At 45.3% G+C, this 24,469-nt stretch overlaps 1 protein-coding gene across 1 annotated transcript; it reads left to right on the top strand.

Moving 5' to 3' along the window:
* The first annotated feature begins 10,965 nt into the window (after positions 1-10,965).
* On the top strand, positions 10,966-23,688 carry emilin2b (elastin microfibril interfacer 2b). Its single transcript, XM_056299762.1, is given in 8 exon segments — positions 10,966-11,108; positions 11,337-11,462; positions 12,344-12,531; positions 13,002-14,834; positions 20,990-21,232; positions 21,978-22,024; positions 22,027-22,159; positions 23,182-23,688. Coding segments are annotated over 8 exon segments (3,048 nt in total). The 3' UTR covers positions 23,517-23,688.
* Positions 23,689-24,469: the final 781 nt, after the last annotated feature.

Genomic DNA, 24,469 nt, shown 5'->3' with positions numbered 1-24,469 from the left:
TTTTTTTTCGCAAAGAAACACACAAAACACACTAACCTCCAATCTTAAAACATGAGTGCACGTAAAACAGTCTCTCTCTCACTCACACACGCATCGGCGAAACCACACACTGAGCAGCCTACTGTACAGTGCAGCACTGCACGCATCAGAGCATTGGGAAAACCACAAGTGACAAGCCTACAAATAATTAAGTAGGTACAGTACAACTACTACCGTTGTCATCAGTGAATATTAAATATATGATGCAGCCAGGTTTCCAGTAGCGCCCACACAAACACGCCCACTCTGATCTCAAAATAAAACATGCGCTCTCGCTCTCTCTCAGCATTACGTAACTACGTCATATGGAATCTCAAGCACTACACAAATTAGGCAAAAGTGCAAATGATCAGGCCTGTACACCATACCAATAATAATTTAAGTATGAGTACAGCATATTTAGCATATTGTTAAAAGAGCTAAGGCTGGCATATGTAAATTAAACATATGACTTACCATCAGAAGAGTTGAAGGCAGTGTGTTGGCACTGAACCTCCTCAAGACGGTGTCCTTCCACTCTGTTGTACATTTTCGGGTAAGGTCTTTCTCAAACGCCAGCTGAACCATCTGGGCCTTTCGTTTGTGGAGCACTGTGTGCCTGTGGTCCGAAAAAAAAAACGTTGCGTAGAGTTGAGAATGAGTTCCCACATATTGCTATGGAGGCGCCAAAAGCCAATGCATGCTTCAAAGCAGTCATTACACTGGGCATTGCCACGAGAGATGTGTGGTACTGTGATAGAATGTACTTTGTGATCCAAATCCCCTCCTTGGTTGGCTGTGATTCTTTTTGCGTATTGAAAAGCTGTTTAGCAACTTCATACTCTGCCTCAATTATAGGCGATCCTGACAAGTCCATATGCTTCACAGCTGTAGCATCTAGAAATGTATCACTGTTTGGATCGAGTGCAGCAAGTGCCCTAGCCAGTTGAGTGTTGCACTCACTAAATCTCTGATCCATTTCTCCAGCAACAGAATCAACAATGCTTTAGTACAGTCTCTTGAGTTCTGTTTTGCTGTCATCATTCCTCTGTCCTGTAGTTCCCTCAATCACATACCCGTCCATATTCGTGTTTTTTGTGTGCTTCTGTTTGGGGGTTTCTGTTTGTCTCAGCGATGCACTGACAGCTGTGGCCATGTCCCACACCTTGTGAACTCCTCATTACAACGTAGTTTCCGTACACATTCTTTTGAACTAGCCACAACACTCAAACCTGTCAATAAGTCAGCATCCTCGCTTTGTAGAATTCTGTTTGTTGGGTCAAGCAGGGCAAGCACTTTGTGCACTACGTTTGCAATGAATGGAAAGCTGGGCTCAGTCATCTCTCGCAGCAGGCCTACTGCTTCCATTCGTAGCTCTGCGCCATGAGCCCGCACAGGTCGATCTCAGGCAGGAGAGATGTGATGTCGTCAAAGGATTTTAGAATTACAGCCACGGCGGCAAGGTGCCCTGTCCACCTCTGTTCTAGAAGGTGTTTAAGATGCTCACCCTTGTAGTTCACAGCAATAGTGGGCTTCTTGCAGAATTTGAACAACAAGTCCATTACAGCTGCCTCGGCTGACATCGCATGTACTACGACCAAATATAGCTGATGGTTCAGACAGTGTACATAAAGTACTTCACGATCCAGTTTCGGTTGCAGTAACTTCTGCATGCCACCATGCTTCCCCGACATTAATGAAGCCCCATCATACACCTGGCTGAGAATCTTTGATGAGTCCAAACGAACATTGTGTAGCTCAGCTAAGACTGTCTGTTACTGTCCGTGCATCACCTGCATCAGCAGTTGCTATGGTTACCAGGCGCTCTGCCACTTCAAATGACTGTTTCACAAAGCGAACGACAATATCTATTTTCGCATCCCGACCCCGTGGGGTCGCGTGTTCCGTCCACTTTCAATGTGTAATGTGAGTCGCCCACTTCTTCCACTATAACCTCAGTCACCACACTGCGAAGTGTATTTATAAGTTCATTCTGCATGTCGCGATTAAGTGTATGTGGCGTTTCGAGGGATCATTTTCACTATGTCAGCCAATTCTGAATCCTTTTTGTGTAGCCCAGTAAGGACATGAAAAGACCGCTTCCCCCCCTCAGACGTGTCCCCAAAAGCATCTAGCCTGCCCCGTAAAGGCAACTGGTTTTCTACTAGAAAACCAACATCAACGAGACATAATACCTGTTCCTTCGTAGCTGGTCTGTGTTGATAAGTGTCAAAATCTCCTTTCCAGTACTGACACGTCTCTGTCGCTCCTTCCACATGGTGTAGCTAGAGAGATGTTCCTCTGACGCTGCGTGTTTATGAAATCCCCCGTCTCTCTCCGTGGCGTTCTTCCAGTGACGGTATCCAACACTCACGAAAACATCCAGTTTCCGGGTGGTGCGCATGCTAAAATTCCGACAGCAAAAACAAAATGCTGCATCAGCCTTTGCACTGTACTCGAACCAGTCCCTGTTTTGAAACCTAGTGGCTACAAATAAGCGTTTCCTACCGCTAAAAACGCGGTCAGGGTATCGTCGCAAAGCAATTTGTTTGGGTTGTTCAGTTCCGAGATCATCTAACGGTATGGGCCGTGGATGGCTAACCGCGCTAGCTTCTGTTAGCCTATCGCTGCTAACATTCCCGGCCTGAACACAGGCACCGGCCTCTTGGCGCCTCGCCGAAAGCTCTTCGGAGGTGCTGGGCTTTGGATTTGTTTCTCCAGCGTTAGATGTTGTTGGAGGAGGCCGTGAAGAAGGTGCCCCACCATGCAACCATTTTCTTATGTCCATTTTAGTGTCTCCTTGTGTCTTACCCTCCCTCGACCCGTTTTCCGCTCTCACTCGCGCTTTAGTTGACTACCCATCAACTGAACCGTGACGCAATTACGTAATAAATTCAAACACACCAATCAGCAATCATACACACACACACACACACATACACACTTCTTTTAATATTATTTTTGTTTCATTTAGTTTAATAATAGCCTATATAGCCTATTTATAAAAGAAAACAGACTTAATATAATAACATTTAATTAATTAATAACACACAGACATGAGTTGGGGAGCACAGTAAGGCTGTTAGGGGGCGTGGTCAGTGATTGCCCCCCCCCCATAGTTCCGACCCTGGGTGATGGGCGCTCGGCATAGCGCAGAACGGCAGCGAAGAAACAGCAGCGACAGTCAAACAGCGCTCCAACAGAAAACAATTCTCCAAAGTGGTCCAACGGAGCTGTCCTCTTTTACAGTCACAAATCATCCGTCTCCTGAATCAAATAAACCAGCTATGCAACAAGTCCATACGCTATTTCATGGCGAGCTAGCAATAGCTTGTCTTAACCAATTCTTCAAAGCTGAGCTAACTGCTATTATGCTAATACGAATAGCTACTCGCAATTAGCAACACCATTCAACGCTAACGGATAGTATGCTAATGCTAACGGCTACTCGCGATTAGCAACACAATGCGTTTTTACGCCACAACATGTAGTCACAGTATGAAAAGCAATACACAATCTCATAATTACCTCTTGCAGATCACAAAAATCCGGACCCTTTGGATAACTATTCGTTAACCAATAAGTTAGGAGCACATTTTGCTCAAGAACAATCTCCACTGTTCACTTAACGGTGACCATCCACTTTTTCCCGTTCTCCAGCGCACAGTTTACAACCAAGCCCCGCCCTCTACCTGAGAATGGAATTTGGATTGGCTATCACGTCAGAACTTGCCAATTAAAACAAAGGAAAACATAGATTGACATAATGCGCCTAATCAGTTAAGCTGTTAGACTGACTACATATTGCAGTACATATTAAGCTAAATATTCTCATTTGCATAAACTAACCTTTTAACTATGACGATTATGACTTCTCTATTTTATCCTACCATATATATTTTTAACATATTTAAACATTATGAACTTCATTTTTAAAACTATTTATATCCTAAATTAATTTTAACCAAATGTCTAAATGCATTTTAGCCAGGGCTACACCATATTTCTCATTTTATCGGGAACCTCCTAGAGCTGTGTGGAGAGTCCCTGGAGGGGCTCCTAAACTGCACTGAGACCATTCCACCACATGCAATCATGGCCTAACTCAGCATCTGGTCTGTAATAAGCACAATAACACAAACTTAAGAATTCCAAAATGTTAACCTGGCTCATTTAAAACTGTTCATAAGTTGTTTTATTCAAGGACAAACCTTTATCAAATAAAACAGAACGATTAACTGCTCCTGTAAAATCTGACCTGACTTTGAGCAATACAAAAGCTATTGCAATTAGGTGCCCGAATGTTAACCGTTCATTTGTTTGCATTCCTCCTCCTCAGATGTTGAAAACCAAAGACAGGTGTCTGAACTGCCCAAAAAGAAAGATAAGCTCTCTGCTGAGATTACTCCATACGAGGAGATCTTTAACACATGTGCTGAACTCCTCAATTTGTTGACTGCTAGGTTTTGTTTAACTCTTTGCCTTTTATTCAATTAACAGTGTGTGTGTGTGTGGGGGGGGGCATTGCTTGTGTTGTATGGTGCATAACATCCATCTTTGCACCTGTCTCTGCTTCATTGTATTATGCATTCACATGTCTACACTTTTTCCCCTTCTGATTGCAAGTCCTTTTTGTATTTAGCCCAATACCAACATGCATGCAATAAGGAGACTAGGCTTAAAACTCAACTCCAGAGAAGAAATGTGAATGTGGCACCGCTTACATCTGTAAGCTATCATTTATGATTTCCACATGTTACATGTATGTTTATGTCTATCTATATGGTAAAGTGTACCCATATACTGAATGATTACACTTGGATTTATAAAAACCCATTGTAGATCCAAAAGATGGGCGGTTTTGTCAAAAAGAAAGCGGCGGAGGCTGCGAGGATTCTGAATAAGCCCCGGAGGGTGTGCTCCATCCCTGATCCCTTCAGGAGGAGTCAGGATGCACTGGGAAAGGTAATGTGGGCTTCCTCACCAGTCATTGTTTGCTGTTTTTCGGGGGCAGAATTAATTTTTGAAATGAAGGTTTCTTCTTGTCACCTTGAACTGCAGGGTTGCCACCTGGCCATGGTGGAGAGAGATGATGAAGCTGGCATTGTCTCCTGGCACATCATGAGTGATATGGTTGTGTCATCACCCAGACCACAGCTGCAACGTGGAGGATCTACAGCAGGGGTTCTCAAACTTTTTCACACCAAGGACCACTTGATCATAAAAAACTTTTCCGTGGACCACCTAACCAGCCGGCCAACACCCCCCCTCCCCCGCCCCCCCAAAAAAACCTTTTAAAACAGTCTATATTAGGCTTACAATAGCATATTATGTTTTATATTACAAATTATGTCTGCAGAATATTACAATACAAAATATGTAATAAATAGGCTACTAGCAAAATTAGGCTAGGCTTCTACCATATACCTTGACCTTGATTTTTGTGAGATGTATGTGTAATTACTGTTTCATATTAATTTTGTTCAGAGCTATTGCCTTTGGTTGTGATGTGATGAATAAAACATGGGAATTTATTTGAAATACCACTGTCAGGGTGAACTCAATGTGAATTCATCATTAAAAGAGTGAACTATTAATGTTAATTTCACAAAAAATCGTTTTAATAGGAATCAAATCTTTGTACTGGCTCTTGTGAAGCTATGAAATTACACATTTCAAATAAGCAGAACAGCTTTACAGGTAGCAGCAGTCAACAACTAATGGGAGGAATGCTGTTGCTTTTGCTGTTGCATCACTGACTCAATGTCTGGCTCCACACTAGAGAGTTTCAGTCTCATACAGGGGGCTACATCGATCTTGTTCCTCTGCTTGGTTTTCAAACCAACCAGTGTGGAGAACCCAACTTCACAGTTGTAGCTGGTTGAAAACGGCATTAACACGTGCAAAGCAGACTCAGCCAGCTCAGGATGTTCAGGTTGGACGAGAACCCAGAAGTCTGTCAAGCATTTTTCTCTGAACGCCATTCTCAGTGTTCCATCTGATGCAATGTCCACAAGACTATCCACCTTCCGTGCTGATAGTTTGGAACTGACGCGCTCAATGGGAGGTTGGTCTCCAAATGGATTTCTGATCCATTCAAGGTCCACATCCAATTCTGGAAAGTATCTTCCCAATTGCGTGTGAATGCCTTGCAAATGTTTCTTGAAGGCTGCAAGTGTGTTGCTATCCAGAACCTCTTCAGCTTCGAGGACAAAATCGGCAAGAGTTGGGAAACAGTCAAACTCCTGGCGATCAAGACGCGCGCACCACAGACCCATTTTGATGCGAGTGGCGTCAACTTTGTCCTGCACTGTAAAAACCGTGACCGCTTTACCTTGCAGTGCTAAATTCAGGTTATTAAGCGTGCTGAGCACATCAGCAAGAAAGGCTTGTTTTGCGAGCCATTGAAAGTCATGCATTCTGCCATAAAGTTCATCAGTTTGATGCAAAAAGCTTCAGAGTCACAAACCACTTCTTTCCTTTGGTGTGCACTGCGCCGATTGACTCAAACATGTACAGATCATCTCCATCATTACTATGCTCTGGGGGTTCTTCTGTGTATTCCACACAGTTTACCTTGCCCTCAGCATGCCCCTTTTTGCTCTTTAAGCACACTTTAGAAAAGTGATTAAGTGTCCCACATGACCTACATTGTTTCCCGAAGGCCGGGCAATGCTCTCTGCCCCTTGAATGCGAGCTGCCACAATATTTGCAATTGCCTGCATCTCCTGCTGTTCTGGGTGGATTGCTCTGTTTCCATTGGTTTTGTCTGGGTTGCCTATCAACGGCATGCACTGCCTCCGGCTGCGGTGTTGTTGCAAACTCCATTGCTCTCATACGGATGTCAGTTTGCTCTGCTGCGCGACACATGTCAATAGCTGTGACCATGTTCAAATCCTTCTCTCCCAACAGCCTGCGCCTAACGGCCTCGCTTGCAACTCCCAGGACTATCTTATCACGGATCATTTCATCTTTCAACTGTCCATACTCACAGGTTGCTGGCCTCTCTCTCAGTCTCGTCACAAAGGTATCAAACGATTCTCCTTCCTCCTGCTTGCAACTCCCGAAAATGTACCTCTCGTATATTGTGTTTTTTGCTGGCTTGAAGTATTTCCCCAACTCTCTCAGTATGGCGTCAGGATCCCCTTGATCATCTTCTGAGAGGTTCAGATTGTGGCGGTAAATATGCCTGCATTCACTTCCCATCACACTTCTTAGAGTAGCCGCTTGTATTTTCTTGTCCTTGCCAAGTATGCCCGTGACGAGGACGTAGTCTTCATATTCGGCCCGAAAAATGTCCCAATTGACACTCCAATCGCCTGTGAAGCTCATCGGGGACGGTGGTGGAATATTCACGTTAGCTGCCATTGTATGTGATGCTATCGGCGCCGGTAATGCTAGCGTTAGCTCCTCTGTGACAACGTCTTCAGCAGAAGTACTTTGCTCTGAATCGGAATCCTCCGACATGTGACCTACTCAGGCCTACAAACTTAAACATGCGAGCTAGTAAAATAAGAAATAAGTTCTCCGACTTCTGGCACCATGTTTCAGTAGGCTATCTTATAAAGAATGACACACACACGAGTTGCTCAGCGCAGCCAAGTATATTCAAAGTGATGTAACATGTTCCTGAGCGCGGGTCATGTGTATCTAAGGTAAACTAGTGGATAGCCGATGGCATCGATCTATCTAGACCCGTAACACTTGGGGGCGCTCGCGGACCACTGGTGGTCCGCGGACCACACTTTGAGTATCACTGTGATACTGATGGCAGGTAGCAGGTCATGCCCCTCGACAGTGTAAATCAATATCCAAACAACAGGTATGCCTGAAGGTGACAATGACGTGACAGTGTAGTCATTTGGTAAAACCTTAGTTGTTGCACCAGCAGTTAAGTTAAGCTAACTTTTAAAAGTTATTAAGATGTATCTGTAAAAAATTTCAATGCCTTGCTCGTGTCTTTACACATCTTCAGAACGATTAGAACTGGAAGTCCTTCATTTCAGTGATGGGATGATTATCAATTTGCCAGAGATTAGCACCAGAAAGTGATGATCAGCTAGTCTGAAATAGAGATAATGGATATGTTGGATCTTATCGACTTTTTCTGTTGGAAAGAAATCAATATCATCCAATGCTTAGGAAGATAAAAGTGCCTTTATACTGCCATATCTTGCAAACAAACTGCTCCTCATGAATTAGTAAACTGGAAAAAAAAATTCAAATTATTTTGGGAGGGAAAGTTTTGTGTTGGTTTCTGGTGGTGTTGTCGGTGTTATCTATGATATGCTCATTATATATCATTTTAAGGAGAGGCGAAAGTGAGTGTGTCCCTCAAAGGCAAGTCCAAGCGGCAAAGGTTTGAACCAAGTTGAATGATGATTCACTGCCTCACAAGCAAAGCTGAAATGTTCCAGCAAAAAGCCCTTCTCTGCTAAGGCCCAAATCCCTTTCAGATCCATGCCACACATAAGAAATGCCAAAGAAATCTTTCATCCAACCGGGAAACCCAGTGTACGCCAGAGATCTCCTGATATACCCCCAGAATAAAGAATGCTGGGAAGTAGGTGAGTTGACTTTCCCCCTTTCTCAATTTAAATGTGCCCTGTTGTTAAATGCTACTGAGTCATAATAGGGTGGTGTTCCCTTACTGTTCCAGAGGTTTCCCAGGTTCTTCTCTGTTTGCTGTTGTTGGGGTACCCCCCTTACCCCCATCTCCCCTGTGGTTCAGTTTGGGATAAATGGTTCCAGACGGTACTGTGAGACCCCCATTCCTTATGCCCTCCCACAGAGTAGGTGGGGACAGGGGTCCTTTCTGACGGCTCTGCCACTAGCGTGGAAATTTGACTTCAGCCAGCTTTGGATGTTTAAAATGAATTGTTGACCTATAAGTCACGTTTGTGCTTTTTGGAATAAACACCTGGAAATGTAGATAAATAAAATTGTCATCCTATTGAAACAATCATGTTGAAAAGTGTATTACTGCCACTTCCTCATTTTGACTGAAGTCGTGGTCTCCTGTGACGAATCTACCTTCTTTATCCTCCTTTGATTTGCCCTGTTGACACGGATATATAAATATCTGTTTCGAATTAGCAATATGCACCAATGGCACGCTCAAACGAGCCCTCCAAACTCCTTCTAGCATATTAAATCTTAGTGACTTGTTTTGTCATGGGTTGGCCCAAAACGCCGGTGAGTGATGAAGAGATGTGAATCGAAGGGTTTTGTTGCACGTGCTCTATGTATATCTGTCACAAGTGGTCTTTCTGCTGACGCTTCCCTCAAAGTGTTTCGAAACTCTGACTGATGATCTGGATTCTGCAAACACTTCTGCAGAAGGGCGGTAAGGGAGGTTTTCTTTGGCCGTCATTTGCAATACAAAAGATAAACAATCCAGCTGATTGTGTTTTGCTCACAACGCACTGCTGCAGGTGGTGCAGAATGGCGTGCGGTGTCCCACCACCCTGGCCAAGCAGGGGGAAGGAATAAGTGCCAGAGGCAAATTCTGGCGGCGTAAACAACAAAGCCCCTCCCGTTGAGAGATTACGTGGCCAGGTGTTTGGGACACCCATCCCACAGCACTGCCACACCCTTCAGGGACAAACAGGTAGGTCTTTGTTGATCTGTTGTTGTTGTTTTTTTACTTTACCGTCATTGTTTGTTGTTGCTGCTGTTGTCCCTTCCTGTTAGATTTAATCATCTGATGTCTCCTTTCCTCTTACAGACCTGCTCCAGCAATACAGCTGTGCAAAAGAGGCAGCAAGCAAAGCTAGAACGAGACAGTCATTGCAAAACTGAAAGATCCTGATGTGGTGCGCAAGGAGGAGGGCCTGGAGACAAAGGTGAAACAGCTGGAGGAGATAGAGAAAGCACTCAGTATGTTTGTCGCTCCCGGAGTTTGAATTAATGATGATAATGGACCCTTGTTAACTGCGTACTTACTGTCCACCCATCTGTGTTTTCCTTTCAGCTTCGGCTCCCGTTCGAAATTCCCAGGAAACGGGGTCCTGAGGGGTCCGGGGAACAGCCAGGCACCCATCTGTGTGAACACAGCAAAGCAGAGGAGGGAAAAGTGTCTCAAAGTAGTCTGGCTTCAGTGTTCAGTTGTTACAAAAAAAAGTACCCTGTTTTCTGATTTCCAGATGTTTGAATGTATGAATGAAGAGTTGAGTAACTCGATCTTATAAACTTTATTTTTTACTTGCCCACGTGTTGAACATGTGAAATGTTATTGTTCCAACATTTTCCAAGTTCAGAAATGCCGTTGTTTATGTTCAGACCCTGAGTTTTTCATATGGAAAAGAAATTCAAATTTTCTGTAATCAATTTTGTATGAGTCAGCTTTCATTCACCGACTTCACTCAATGAACAACCTCAGGCGGTCTGTTTTTTCCTCAAAGATCTGTGTGAACACTGATAGGTTGCGTCTTTACGCACTGATAGATTGCGTCTTTACGCACTGATAGGTTCCGCGCCATCCCGAAATAAATCACAGTTTGATCCGAGGAAACGTAAAGCGGCATCTGCTTGTTCGACCTAAAGCGCGCCCATTTTGCTCGAACGTTAGATTCTGTGGGGGATTTATGACAGAAAGACAAAAGAAAATTTGTGGTTTCATTTTATACGCCTCGCGATTTCCATCTATTGAGGAATAAAATAAAAAAGACACATTACCCTGCGCCAAAACATGTTGGGAAAAGCGAGCGCAAATTTAGCACGCCGGACCCTAACGTGCGCATGCGCAGTAAACTCTCGGTAGGTCGGGTGAAATGCAGAACACCGGGAGCGCGCTTTTATTGCCCCCTCGTCTGGAAACGTCCCATCCTAGATACTGTGAATGAGGCTTGCCAGTTCTACTGTTTCACTGTGAGGGACACACGCACGGAGCCGAAGCCCAGATCCCCGGTTCTTCTTTCAGAGTCGCCATATGATTTGGACGTAACCATGAAGACTTTACTATCGGGATTATTAAAAAGTCCACTTCTCCACGTTTTGCTGACTTTCCCACTCATCCACGGAACACCGTTTGAATATAACATGTTTCAGGGCGATGCATACTCTGGCAGTGAGTCAAGACAGAGGAATAAGTGAGTGATCAAAATTTCATCTTTTAGTTTTGTCTTATTTTGTTTCCCCCCCCCCCCTCTATATGATGTAGTGTATTTTTCTTTTTTAATGTTTTCCTACATGAACTCTGTGCAAGTCAACAGCGCGTAGTACCAAAATGCATTTGGGCTTGTGCAAATACATTAACATATAGAATCGCTTAATACACACCTCGTAGTTTATTCTTGCATCCTTTGTCTGTGTCCCAGGAACTGGTGTGCATATGTTGTGCACAAAAACGTGAGCTGTGCCGTGGTGGGAGGCACGGAGAGCTTCGTGCAGCCGCAGTTGTTACCGTGTCCGGTGCAACGGCCCAACTGTGCGCAACAAGTGATGTAAGTCCCCTCCTGTCCCGGCTGGGTGGAGGTTGCTTAGCTTTTATTTGCACCGAGCGCATCGTGTAGCAGTTGTTCTTGCCATCCAAGGTGTGATTATGAGGTGCAACCCATCTTGACTGGTGGGCCTAGAGCCATTATTAACAGTCATTATTCCACTTGTGTGAACCCCCTTAGAGAACTCTGTCGTTAGACCAAGTTTTCCTTTCTTAACGAGATTTAAAGCTTCAAATTATAGGCTTTGTTATATGTTGAACAGTCGGATTTGATCTACACCCGTAAAAAGCTCTGTGATCCTTTACAACGGGGAATAATAAAATTAAGATTGTTTGAGAAACATTCTGCCCAATCTTTGTTTGGGCATCTGCTTTGAATTGTTATGGGGGGCACACTTAGACAGTCTGTTTATACCGGAGGAGTCTGACATTTTCTTTAATGCACATTGTGCGGCAAAATAAACAGTTAAGTCATTCTTCATGGGGCCATGCACACACAGGCCTGCATGGGAGTCTTTAATGTGCTGGCTGGCAAAACAAAACAAAACAAAAGAAAAAACTCAAAGCTGCCTCCTGCTCAGTCCATGATTGATTAGAATGAATCTGAATGAGCACAGTTTGGTGCGCTTAAGAATTTCTCATATTTCACAAAACAGTTTTTGACAACAATAAGTATTTTTTGTTTCTTGTATTCATCATTGCTGTATTTTTTGAGACATCTAGGTAAACGTATGTTCTAGATAAGTGTAATAACAGTGTGTCAGTAAAATATGAGTGTTGCAATTTATATTTCTTAAGTAGTATACATTAAACCACAATGTCGCACCCGCAAATGCAAGAATGCAGTCAGTGATGCTAATTTCATCCCATGTCACGTGTACCCAGACACCAGACCCATTTTAGGCCCATGTACAAGATTGCTTTCAAGACTGTCACAGAGCTGGAGTGGAGATGCTGCCCAGGGTACCAGGGTCATGACTGCAAAGACCTGAAAGATGCACCGCCCCGACGAACAGAGCCGGGGGCTTTGCCACATGCAGGTTCCTCCTCGGGCCATATCTCCGGATCACACAGTAAGACACATTACACTTAGCTAAACCTAGACTGGACTCAAAGCATGAAAGATAACGTAATAAGAAAAAATAATCTAACTATTTTAAAAAAAACTGGATCAAACAAAGTCTAAAATAAATAAAGTTAGAAACTCCATGAACATTACATAACATTTTGTTTAAATAGTGAGCACATCAAATAGCAATTTCTTAGCTTCAAGCTAAGAAATTAATTGCTGTTTAACTTAATGCAGAAATGGAAATGCAGTTTAACTTCACTGTACTCAATGAATACAACATTGAAGCTAAAATAAACATTAGAAGTGATTCAGTTTAAAAAAAACAACACCGGTGCAAAACAATCATAATCAGAAAAAGAAAAAAAAAGTACAAATTTGGACCAAAGCATTTGAACGCAAAACATTTCACAAAAGGCAGAGACGCCTTATATGTTCTCATTTCCTCACCCACTCTGTCGTTCCTTCCTGTAGGTCTGGAACAGCAGACTTGGGGTCAGAGAAACCATCCCTCGGGAGGGGTGGGTCAACCTGGGGGTCAGACAGGTCACAGGGTGTCAGGGGTTCAGGGAATGTCTAACACTGTACAGCATCTGGAGGAGGAGGTACAGCATCTGTCCCAGATGGTGCTGGACATGCAGGCCAGCATGACAGACATGTCCTCCAACCTGAGACTGGGCTTGCAAGAGGATGCCAGCAAAATGCTGGTCACCCTGCTGAATAACCACAGACATCCTGCCAGCGCACGAGGTGGCGAGACCCATACCATTCAGCTGCAGGGCCTGTCCTTCGAGCCTGAGGTGACACATATGAACGAGGTCATTACCAAGATCAACAAGGTCACAGATGCGCTGGAGTCCAAGAGCAACGCCCTGGAGGACCTCTTGGGTCGGGTTGAACACCACGATGGACAGCTACGTCTGCTGATGGAGGCTGCTCAGAGCGCCCCGGCAACACCTCCTCCTCCCGTCTCCCTGGGCAGCGATGCAGATCTCCGTGCCTATGTGGATGAGAAAATCCAAGTGCTGAGAGATGAGCTGATGGAAGGCATAGAGATCAAGATGGCAGATCTGAAGCATTCGTGTGACTATAAAATCACATCTGTTCAGGAGCAGTGTGAGGGGCAAGAGACCAACTACCTCAGCCTGGCTGAGCTCATGGACTCCAAGGAAGCCGACCTCCGCAAAGAGATCCTTGACCTCAAGGCCAGTCTGAATGACTCAAAGAGGGAAGAAAAAGCTCAACCTAGAAACAGTCAGACGTCTGACCCTCTTCTGGCCCAAGTTGAGAACCTCAAGGTCTATGTGAACTCATCTGAGCAGAATGCAGACATAAATTGGCTCTTCCTGGAGGAGAAACTGAGGAAAGAAAGGGAAGAAGGACTTACAGACATGAGGAAAACATTGGAGGACAGGTTGACCTCTATGGAAGATAGAGTCACCTCTGTCTTGTTAGATATGACTGCCAAAAACCTCCCTGGGGTTCATGAAGTAAATGTGGATGCTTTACAGAGGGAAATTAACATTCATAATGGTACTATTCAGGCCCTGGAGGATAGACTTAATGTCTTGGATCAGCTGTGCTCTAAGGAGTGCAGCTCTAGATTAACAGTCATAGAGGGCATTCAACAAGAGCTCCAGAACTGCCAAATTGCTATAGATGCTGTTCAAAGTAGTCTTGACAGCCCATCAGGAAACCTGGTAGGAGCAATGGAGGACTTTGTTCAGGGGCATCTCCTCAATTACAGCAGCAGTGTTGGGGATGCTCACAGTGAATTGAGTGTCATCAAAGGACGCATGGAAAGGTTGGAGGACTCTCTGTCAGAGGTGGGCAGCTCTCTCAGTCTGCAGTCTCAGGTGCTGCAGAGCCTCAATTCGACCTGTGGTCAGGTTAACCCAGGAGATGCCCCAGAGGTCAGGGACCTCCTGGTGCATCACACAGCCCAGCGACAAGAGCTTCGAAACAAGCTGGAGGAGCTTGGCAGGGAGGTGAGAGCCGAGGCTGAGCACTGCACGGAAAAAATGGAGGATGTGGGGAAGGAGGTAGTCAATATGGATAGCCGCATTGCTAATGTGGAGAGTTTATGCGGTAAACTGGAGCCGATCTCAGGAAGTGTACAGAGGATCAAAGAGGGTTTGAATAAACATGTCAATGGGTTGTGGACTTGCATCAACCAGATAAATGGCACCTTGAGAACTCATGCCCGAGACATTGGGGGACTGAAGGGAACCTGTCACAACCTCCAGAACCATGTCTCTAATATCGCCAGAGATCTTCAGGATCTAGCTACCAGCGCTCCTAAGTCAGGTGAGCTATACCTAATGTAATTCACACACCAGATAGATGACGCCTGCACTAAATGATTCCTCTGTTTCTTCAACATGCTATCTCAGTTTTAAACCCCTGGCTACTCCGTTATGCTAAAGTGGATTTGTCATCAGTAGAGATCCAGTTAGAGAGACCCGAGTTTGCAATGAAATGTGAGACTTACAGTCAGAACAGGTTAAATCCAGGTTGTGCATCTTTAAACTGGGCCATAGCTGCACCATGTTGAGTTAAATGAGTGGCCTGTAGTGCAAGGGGGGGGGGCATTTCGGTGTGAAAGTGAGAGGAAGTTGGATTTCCATTTAGTAATCTACTGACTCAGAGGAGGCAAGGCTGATTGAACACACATGCTTGTTTTTATAGCTTGTGTTGAGCAATTCTTTGGCCTAAAGAAATATGGCTCTCAGAGTGCTTCTGTGTGCACATGCAAAGACACTGTGTGTGTGTGTGTGTGTGTGTGTGTGTGTGTGTGTGTGTGTGTGTGTGTGTGTGTGTGTGTGTGTGTATGTGTGTGTTTGTGTATGTGTGTGTGTGAAAATGTTCACTGTTTTGTGAGCATATGTGTTTGCACTTGCAATTTAGCGGGTGTACAGTATGAGGGAAATCTTGTTCACAAGTTAAATTGGACTAATGTCACGTGGATCTCTTATTAGTTTCTATTGTTACCACAGCAAATTGCAAGAATATTTATGAGTATAGATTTCCATATCCTTGGACATGGTATGAATCATCACATGGGTGTGCTCATTTATGGTGCCCATGCGACTGAGTTTGACCTCAGCTGAGACCAGCAAATGGAAATGTGAACTATACGTTTGCTTAAAATCTCCTCTGAGCTGTGTCTTTTCTTCTTGGGCCAGCTCTCCAAGCCTGTGGGATGTAAGCCGGAACAAGAGTCTTGTGATTCTAGTTCTGGTCCAAGTTCTAGTCACATCTGAGAGAGCAGAAACTTTAAATAGGTTTCTGCATCAGCTTCATTTCTCATTGGGTGACTGGGTGTAGCTCTGGATGACATATACAAACAGCTCCATTCATTTGTCTGAGATGCCAGTTTCCTCTCATTCATCAAATACGCCTTCGGTGAGTGAGAAATAATGCCGCCCCACCCCATGGATGTTGCTGTAATAACAGCAACGGGCATTTGTATCACTTTGATTGGAAGTTTATGGGGTACAGCCTCGCGCACGCGGGCGCACACGGGGGGGGGGGGTATTCATTTGTCCCGCTCCGGCTTGATGCTTTACACGGCATCATCTTGCCCATAGTGTCGTGGGAGGTGACTCACCCTGTGGTCTATCTCCCAAGTTATCTAAACGGACTGGAACATTTTGCCTGGTGGAGTCCATTACAGGGAGATCTACAAGCACCTTATCAATGACCCACTTCGAGGAAACACTCATGGGCGCTCTTTATTTAAGAGCCCAGGGGCTCGGTGATTTTAAGACAAGGTGCTACTGGACTAAGATCACACACCTCTTCCTATACCCTTCTCTATTGCTTTCAATTTTTTTTACTCCATTCTGTGTAACTACATAATAATACTCCTCTGGGTCAGCTCCTTCCCTCCCTCTGTCTCTCTCTAAATATGAAACTGATCGTTGGTTTCCGTTGTTACGTCACTGTGTTGTTTATAAGGGTGGGGGTACCTGCAGTCAGTTTAGACTGAAGATGTCACTTAGATGAGTGATGAAACGTTTCTCTGTCCAGATGAACCGATTCGCCCTTCTGTGATGTTCTTACCTGGATTACCGAGCATGCATCGAGACACTCTCTAAATAATCATTGGGATTACCCAAAGCTGCACCGGTGGCATTAATAATGATCTGTGACATGACGAAAAACTTGTTCTTACCTTTTAACTAACTGACTGTATAATCTAAACAGCAAAGTACTGGAACGATAGCCTGGGTTTGGCTTTGTTTCACAGTTGTGACGGGATAAAAAGGTTAAACCATAGATTTGGCCAGAAAATTTGTATTTCTGTTCAGCAGCATGGAAAATTACTTTTTTAGAAATGAAAATTCCCCCGCTTGAAGGGCATAGGATGAATTGCGGTTCAGATATCAAATAAGTCCTTTATATAGAGCAATTTCCCCAATTCATTAGCAATCAGCAAGAAAGTAAGTAGCTCTCGCTTGTGTCGGAATCGCATTTTGAGACCCCAACAACAAGTTTTTCCTGTGTGTGTTTTGCATGCTTATGTCGTCACATCTGCAGAATGGCACGTTACATCCATGCTTGCCTGCATCGTTACCTCATCACCAGCACGCGCGCCCTCTCTCCTTTGCCTCGTGGTGTAAATGTTTTCAATAGATGCTATCGCCGCACTTCAGTAGGACCTTGCAGAGCGAAGGACCACTTCCTCAGCTTGTTAATGGGCACGTGTTAAATGTTTATACGTGTCCTGATCCCTTCTGCTTGCGCTCAATCCCATTCTTCTCACTGTGTTTGACAAAATGGCTTAGGCTCACTAAAAGCCCACTGCAGACAACAGTTAAAAGGTCTAACAAGAGGGAGGCTGGGAGATAAGAGAGCATGCTTTCCTGCCTCTGACATGGCTCAGCGATTGAGCTGCTAGGTCAGTGACCTGAGGGAGAGATAAGGCCACTCGCCAGGCGACACTCTCTAGTCAGCGGTCAACTGTGATAACCTACAGGAGCCTCCCCAGCAACAAGCTGCGACCTGACAGACTGCCCTGTGAATCGCACAAACACTCCTCAACAACACTAAGTCTTGCCAAATTAGTTTGTAGCTGTATCTGTTGTGTTTATTTTCTTATGTAGTTTCTTAAGCTTGTACCAAGGTGCTTTACGTAACAGAATGTATGAGACTAGATGGTGAGAGCAAAAGTGGAAAGCAATGGGGCATCCGGGTAACGTGGCGGTCTATTCTGTTGCCTACCAACACGGGGATCGCCGGTTCGACTCCCCGTGTTACCTCCGGCTTGGTCAGGCGTCCCTACAGACATAATTGGCTGTGTCTGCGGGTTGGAAGCTGGATGTGGGTATGAGTCCTGGTCGCTGCACTAGCGCCTCCTGTGGTCGGTCGGGGCTCCTGTTCTACTAGGGGGAATAGCATGATCCTCCCACGCGCTACATTCCCCCTAGAAAGTCCTCACTGTCAGGTGAAAAGAAGCGGCTGGTGACTCCACATGTATCGGAGGAGGCATGTGGTAGTCTGGCCAATTGGCCAAGTACAATTGAGGAGAAGAAGGGGGAAAATCCCCCCCTTCTAAAAAAAAGAATAGAAGGTGAGAGCAAAAGTAGAAAGCAAGAAAGATACTAGATGTCAGAGCGTATGGAGAAAAATGTCTAGAAGCTATGAAACAAGAGCACAGTGTTATAGATGCAAAGCTCAAAGCTCATGCGACTTTGCTGTGAACAGAGTGATGCGGGATCACTGTTTTGAGTTGTAACTGGAAGCAGGTCTAGTATTGACTGCACATTTTCAATTGATTAGCTAGCGTCACATATTATTCACATCATATCCCGATGGGAGGCTTAACATTGACATTGTACAATAGATGCTTTTGCAGCGATAAAGTTAGCTCATCGTGATTTTAGCTAACCAACAACCCAGAAAAGCAAGCAGACACGTCAGAAACATTGAAAAGCTTTTCATCAAAAGACTGATCTGTTGGAGCACATTAAAGGTGATAGAGCACCTCTTAATTGCACCTCTGTTGATGGTGTTTCTGTGAAATCCTACCTTAATGAAGCAGCATGGACAATACCAAGTGATAGAACATGAGGGCGACACTAAGAGAGATGGTGGGGGTGCAGAAAATATATATATATATTTGCCAAGCTTTTAACCAATGAGGATAAAAGTAATTATGAAAAAAATGCAAAATCTTTAATGTCTTACAACAGCATATATTTTTGGATCGACTCAAAGATTATTTTGGAGTGGTTGACTGCCGATTCTACACGAGACAAACTTGGTGTCATTGCACATTTCACCCGGGGGTTAACGTTAGATTAACATAAGGGTTAGGGTTAAGGGTTAGGGTCGGGGTTGGGGTTGAAAACAATAAAGTCAGAAATGGAAAAGGTTAAGGTGGCGTCATCCGGGTGAAACTGCGTACAGATAGGGAGTCCCAACTCCACACAGAAGGCACAGCTAAATGCGAGGCTGTGTATGAGTGAGTGAGTTAGAAGCCAGGTTCATCAGGTTCAAACTAAATCCAAGTACTTTTTCAGGTTTAAGATAAAGCCAGCCGGCCATCCACCCCCCCAAGAGACAGTCTTGAATTTCACACTGAGATTCATCAGTGACTCAATCAGAGTTGATGTGTCTGGTCGGTTTTGGTAAACAGTGACTCATAAAGTCAACACGGAGTGCCAAATTGCTGTAAAGCCATTATCGTGTGGTATGTAATGGGGTAAAAAGATTGTTCTTGTGACCACAAAGGGCATTTGTATAGCAAAGCGAGGGGTTAAAAGTGACCATGTAGGGAAATAACTGTGAGGGAAAGGTTCCCAGGCTCTCTATGGGTGGATGCAACACTTAGGTTTGGGGACCACAGGAGCCCCAGCTGCAACAGTTTACAGCGCACCTCTTTAATCATGGACAGACACACACATACTGACATACACGCACACACACATATACACGTACACACACAACATGGGGGTACACCTATGCACAAACACTAACACACATTTACACACAGACACTCACATGCACACAGCGACAAACACACACACACACACACATATGCGAACAGCCGCCATGCTTAGCTCAGGGCCGAAATCGGTTTTGAATCATTCCTCATCAAAGCGTGGTCGATGCATGCAAGCCATGCGGCGCATACCCTCCCTTTGGGGCCGCACACTAACAAATGCAGACTAGTAAAATGCATGCACATGTGCACCTTAAGCACACATGTCGACTTACCCCCTGTGCGGTTTACGGGTACCAAATGGTGCCCCTCATATAATGTTTAATAGGCGGACCTTTCTGGCTTTCATAGCGAATGACCCTTCCTTCCCCGTGGTTGAGGGAGAGGCTGTCTGGTGGAGGAGTACGCCGCCGTGCCCTGGTATGCTGGTATTCCTTTTATGTGCAGACCTTCCTTGCAGAACGGGAGAGTCGGGGGCTGTTGTGTCGCCGTGGAGCGGACAGAAACACTGTCCATGCCCCCAGCAAAGAAGCGGTGATTCGTTGATGAAACCTCTGTGAAGTGCGGTTTTAGCCGTCTCAGCTGTGGCCTGCAGGAACGCAAGCGTACTTAGCGGTTGACCACAGTGTGATGGGTATTGGACCACCGGCCTGTCATTTCCTTTGTTTATGTCCATAATGACAGGCCAAGATGATCACTAGCTGTTCGGCTGTTCATCAGAGTTGGGGGATAGTCCTACCATATACTTGTTACCCACAATTGCATGCTACCTGATGGTCGCGTTGTCCTGGATGTGTTGCAGCAAAACTCCACCCTAAAATACAGGTGTACGTGTTATGTCTGGGATCCTGGAAGGTCTGGACAAGATGGGTTTACACAAACCAGTTTCTGCTGTAGTTAGAGACAAAAAGAGCCAAGACTATTTGGTGTTGTCATCAAACTACACTGTTGAGATACCTCAAAAACAATCCCAGATGTCTTAGACGAGTAGGATGGTTTACATTTGCAAAGTTTATATCAAGAAATATTCAGTATTTCTGTTTCTGGGTGGACATTTAGGTTAAGCGGCACTATGCTGTTTAAGTAAATCGATGCCAAAGGGAACTAACGAGACATTTCAAATCATTTTGTTTGAATAAGTAATTATGTAAACCTACTTCAAACAAGGCAGTAAATCTTTCCAAGGAAAATTTACAAGCTTGACAATGACAAGCTCTCCTTTCAGGATAAGCAGTGGTGATTTTCAACTGTATGTCAGAGAGGAATTCTCCTCATGGCTCCTTTTATGCCTCTCTGCCATTACTTCATCTCATAATTTACAGGTTTTCCACCGGGGCGATGGGAGATATTTGGGCAGAGTGATCGGGGTCAAGTTTAAGAGTCACAATGAAAGCAGCTGGTTTGTTTACACATCTGACCTCGGGACATCTGGCCTTGCTTTTGCTGCCAGCCCTGACCTGAGCGCCACTCCCCATCCCTCATGCCACGCCTCTGTTTGTTGTCACCATTTCAGGTGTTCACGTCCGAGCAGAGGACTCAGGCCGACCCTCGACGATCAAGGACACGTCCCGGGATTCAACCCCGCTGAAAAGCCGCACTGCACCCATAGTCCTTCCAAAAGAAGACTCCCTCACTCAGCCACATGTGATGGAGACCGGGGAGGCGGGACCCCCGGGTACCATGACCTCATCCAGGCACCCCAAAGAAGGGACGGATGGCAGCATGATGCCTGTTAAGGGCTTTGCTGGAGCCCCAGGTAAGACAGGGCGAGAAGCGGAGGGGTCAGAGTGGATATGTGCCGACACACACACACTCATATGTTTGTTTATATATCCTTGTGGGGACAAAAAAATGTTTAAGATTGTATTTAAATCCTATTTCCTTAACCTCAAATCCTGAAATCAACCCTAAACCTGTACCTCACCCCAATCCTAAACTGAACAAAACAACCCAAATTTAAAGCTAAACTTAACCCTGAGCCTAATTCTCATGACTAACTTTAATATTAGACTCGAGACTAACTACACTGTAGGCCGGACCCCTAAATAAAAAATATTTAACCCTTTTCCTCACGTGGACCAAAAAAATGTCCACACTAGGTTTGTGATTTTATTATCCTTATGAGGACAACGAGTGTAGATAAATGAAAACACACACAAACACTTGTGTTGTGTGTCTCGTACCATTGTTTCAAAATCCTCATTTAATTTCTCTTATTTCCATCTTAACAGCATCACCATCCAAACCCGGTGCTCCCCTGACTCTTAACGTTAACATGCCGGCGGCTCCAGGTGAGCGCCTCTTTCCCTTCACTGATGCGAGCATGAATCTGTGTCTCTATTTGCTCACCCATTCATTGATTCCTTCTCGACATTCTCAACAGATGTGCGCATGCCTCAGAGAGCGTCGGCGCTGAAACCCGCCACGGCCTCAGGTCAGGTTACTGCTGAACTGCCGTCTCATTTGACCCCCCCCCCCCCAGTTGTAATGCGCTGAGCAAGACTTTGAACCCAGCGCACCTTCCTTCCTTCCTGACTGTATGATCATGTCACTCCTGTGTGTTCAGGTGAGAGGGTGTCGTTCTCCGCTGGCCTGAACCTCCTGCCCTTCCCCGGCGAAGTGGGGATAATACGTTTTAATAAAGTGCTAGTCAACGATGGAGGACACTATGACCCTCGCACAGGTGACTTTTTAGGATCATACGGTCAATTCTGAACAAGTCTGACGGTCTAAAAATCACACGGAAACATCTTACCGCGTGCATCCATCCATCCATCCAGGTAGCGTAGCGTAGCGGTCTGTTTCGTTACCTACCAACAGGGGGACCCCCGTTTGAGTTGGAATCCCCGTGTTGCCTCCGGCTCGGTCGGGCGTCCCCACAGACACAATTGGCCGTGTCTACGGTTGGGAAGCCGGATGTGGCTATGTGTCTTGGTCGCTGCACTAGCTTCTCCTCTGGTCGGTTTGGGCGCCTATTCGGGGCGGGGGAACTGGGGGGAATAGCTTGACCCACCCACACGCTACGTCCCCCTGGCGAAACTCCCCACTGAAAAGAAGCGGCTGGCGACTCCACGTGTATCAGAGGAGGCAAGTGGTAGTCTGCAGCCCTCCCCGGATGCGAGGCAGAGGGGGTGGAGCAGCGACCAGGACGGCTCGGAAGAGTGGGATAATTGGCCAGATACAATTGGGAAGAAAAAGGGGGGAAATTATATATATATACATATTTATATGTAACCGGTTATTTACTTGCCCGGTGCGGGATTCGATACGGGGTGTATTGCACCACAAGGCGACATCACTAACCGCTCGACTAAAGGGTCAGACTCGTTAATTAGGGAATAATGTGTCTTATTAGTAGTTTACACACACACACACACACACACACACACACACACACACACACACACACATATATATATAGTTTCAAGAATCAAGAATATTTTTTCAAGAAATGTCACCTAGTGGAAATATTTTGTTATATTGGCAGATTATTTAGCTTGTTTTGGGGACGTTCTTACACATATGCTAGATTTCGTCTCAATTTTGAGTGCCATTTTAAAAGCACAAAGCCAGATTTCACACTGCGGTCTCTTAGCTGTACTGGCTGTTTTTACTGAGTCCTCTTGCTGGCTCAACGCGTAAAGGCATATGACTTTGTCTTGTATACATCTAAATGTCTGACAAGTTGTGTCCGTTTGTTCTCAGGCATCTTCACGGCCCCTGCGGACGGCCGCTACCTGCTGAGCGCCGTGCTGACGGCCCAGCGGGGCGAGAGGGTGGAGGCCGTTCTCTCCGTGTCCAGTCGCAGCATCCAGAAACTGGACACGGCGGGTTTCCCGTCCGGGGCCGCCGCGCATGCGCTGAGTGATGACCGGTGCAGCTGCGGCGGCTCGACGTCCCTCAGCCTGGTTGTGGGTCTGAAGCGCGGGGACCGGGTGGGGCTCGTCATGACGGCCGGGAAACTCGCCATCTCCGCCTCCCCGGAGGCCCTCTCCACTTTCAGCGCCGCCCTCCTCTACCCCACGCCGTCGACACGATAGCTGAGCGCAAGACGGCCGTTCAAAGGAACAGAGAGGAAAAAAACAGCGTGTGTTTGATCAGTTTTGGGTGGCGTGTGGAGAACCTCAGTGGGTGTTTACTGAGGTTAAAAGTGTTGTAATAAAACATATTTAGCACAAATGGAAAACAGCAACAAAAAAAAAATAACGAAAGAACTTGCAAGCTATTTACATAATGATGATTAATATATATTATATTTGTTTTTGTTGTTTTGCTGTACATGTGTTCTTTAACATTTCTTAGAAGTTTTTTCATTTTTGTTTTCTTAGGACCTTTATCTCTAGATTTTACAAATTTCAGCTGAGGCTCTTGTTGCCGTGTTCCCTTTGTCGTTGTGAAAGAGCTGTCAAATACGTCAACAGCACGCGCGTCGAGACGCTCCGAGACGCGCGCCGCAGACGCGACTCTCAGCCCTCAGCCGCACTGCCCGAAAATTAAATAGCGCCCCCTGCCAACTCAACCCGGTAGCTGCGTTCAAACTTCCATTTTCGTCCGCATCAGACAGAACCTGAAACGTGTGTCTGTGTGTGTGTGTGTGTGTGTGTGTGTTTACAGTATCGATGTCTGATGCTGAACATTTTCTGGTGTCAAACTCGTAGCGTTTGAGAAACTCTCTGACAGACGTCTCGTTTCCACTGCTGGCCCCCACCAAGAGGTTTAAATGTATTTCTATACCGCCTACTCTTTTAACTTCAACTGTTTTAGCCGACAGCATGGATGAAGAACTTAAGACTACTCCCGATTTCTTACTTGGATGTCGTCTGTACTTAAAGCCTAACCAACCACGAGGTGTATGCTGATTGGCTGTTGCAGCTAGAAAAGTGCTATAAAAAATGCAAATTGATTGATTGATTGATTGGTTGGTTGATTGGACAATTTGTTAATGAGAATATACACCTATCAGCCAAAACATTAAAACCACTGACAGGTAAAT

The sequence above is a fragment of the Lampris incognitus genome, chromosome 19, assembly GCF_029633865.1.
Source record: "Lampris incognitus isolate fLamInc1 chromosome 19, fLamInc1.hap2, whole genome shotgun sequence".
NCBI classification, from domain to species: domain Eukaryota; kingdom Metazoa; phylum Chordata; class Actinopteri; order Lampriformes; family Lampridae; genus Lampris; species Lampris incognitus.
Note: the sequence above shows the minus strand (reverse complement) of the source record. Positions and strands in the feature narration are given on the sequence as shown.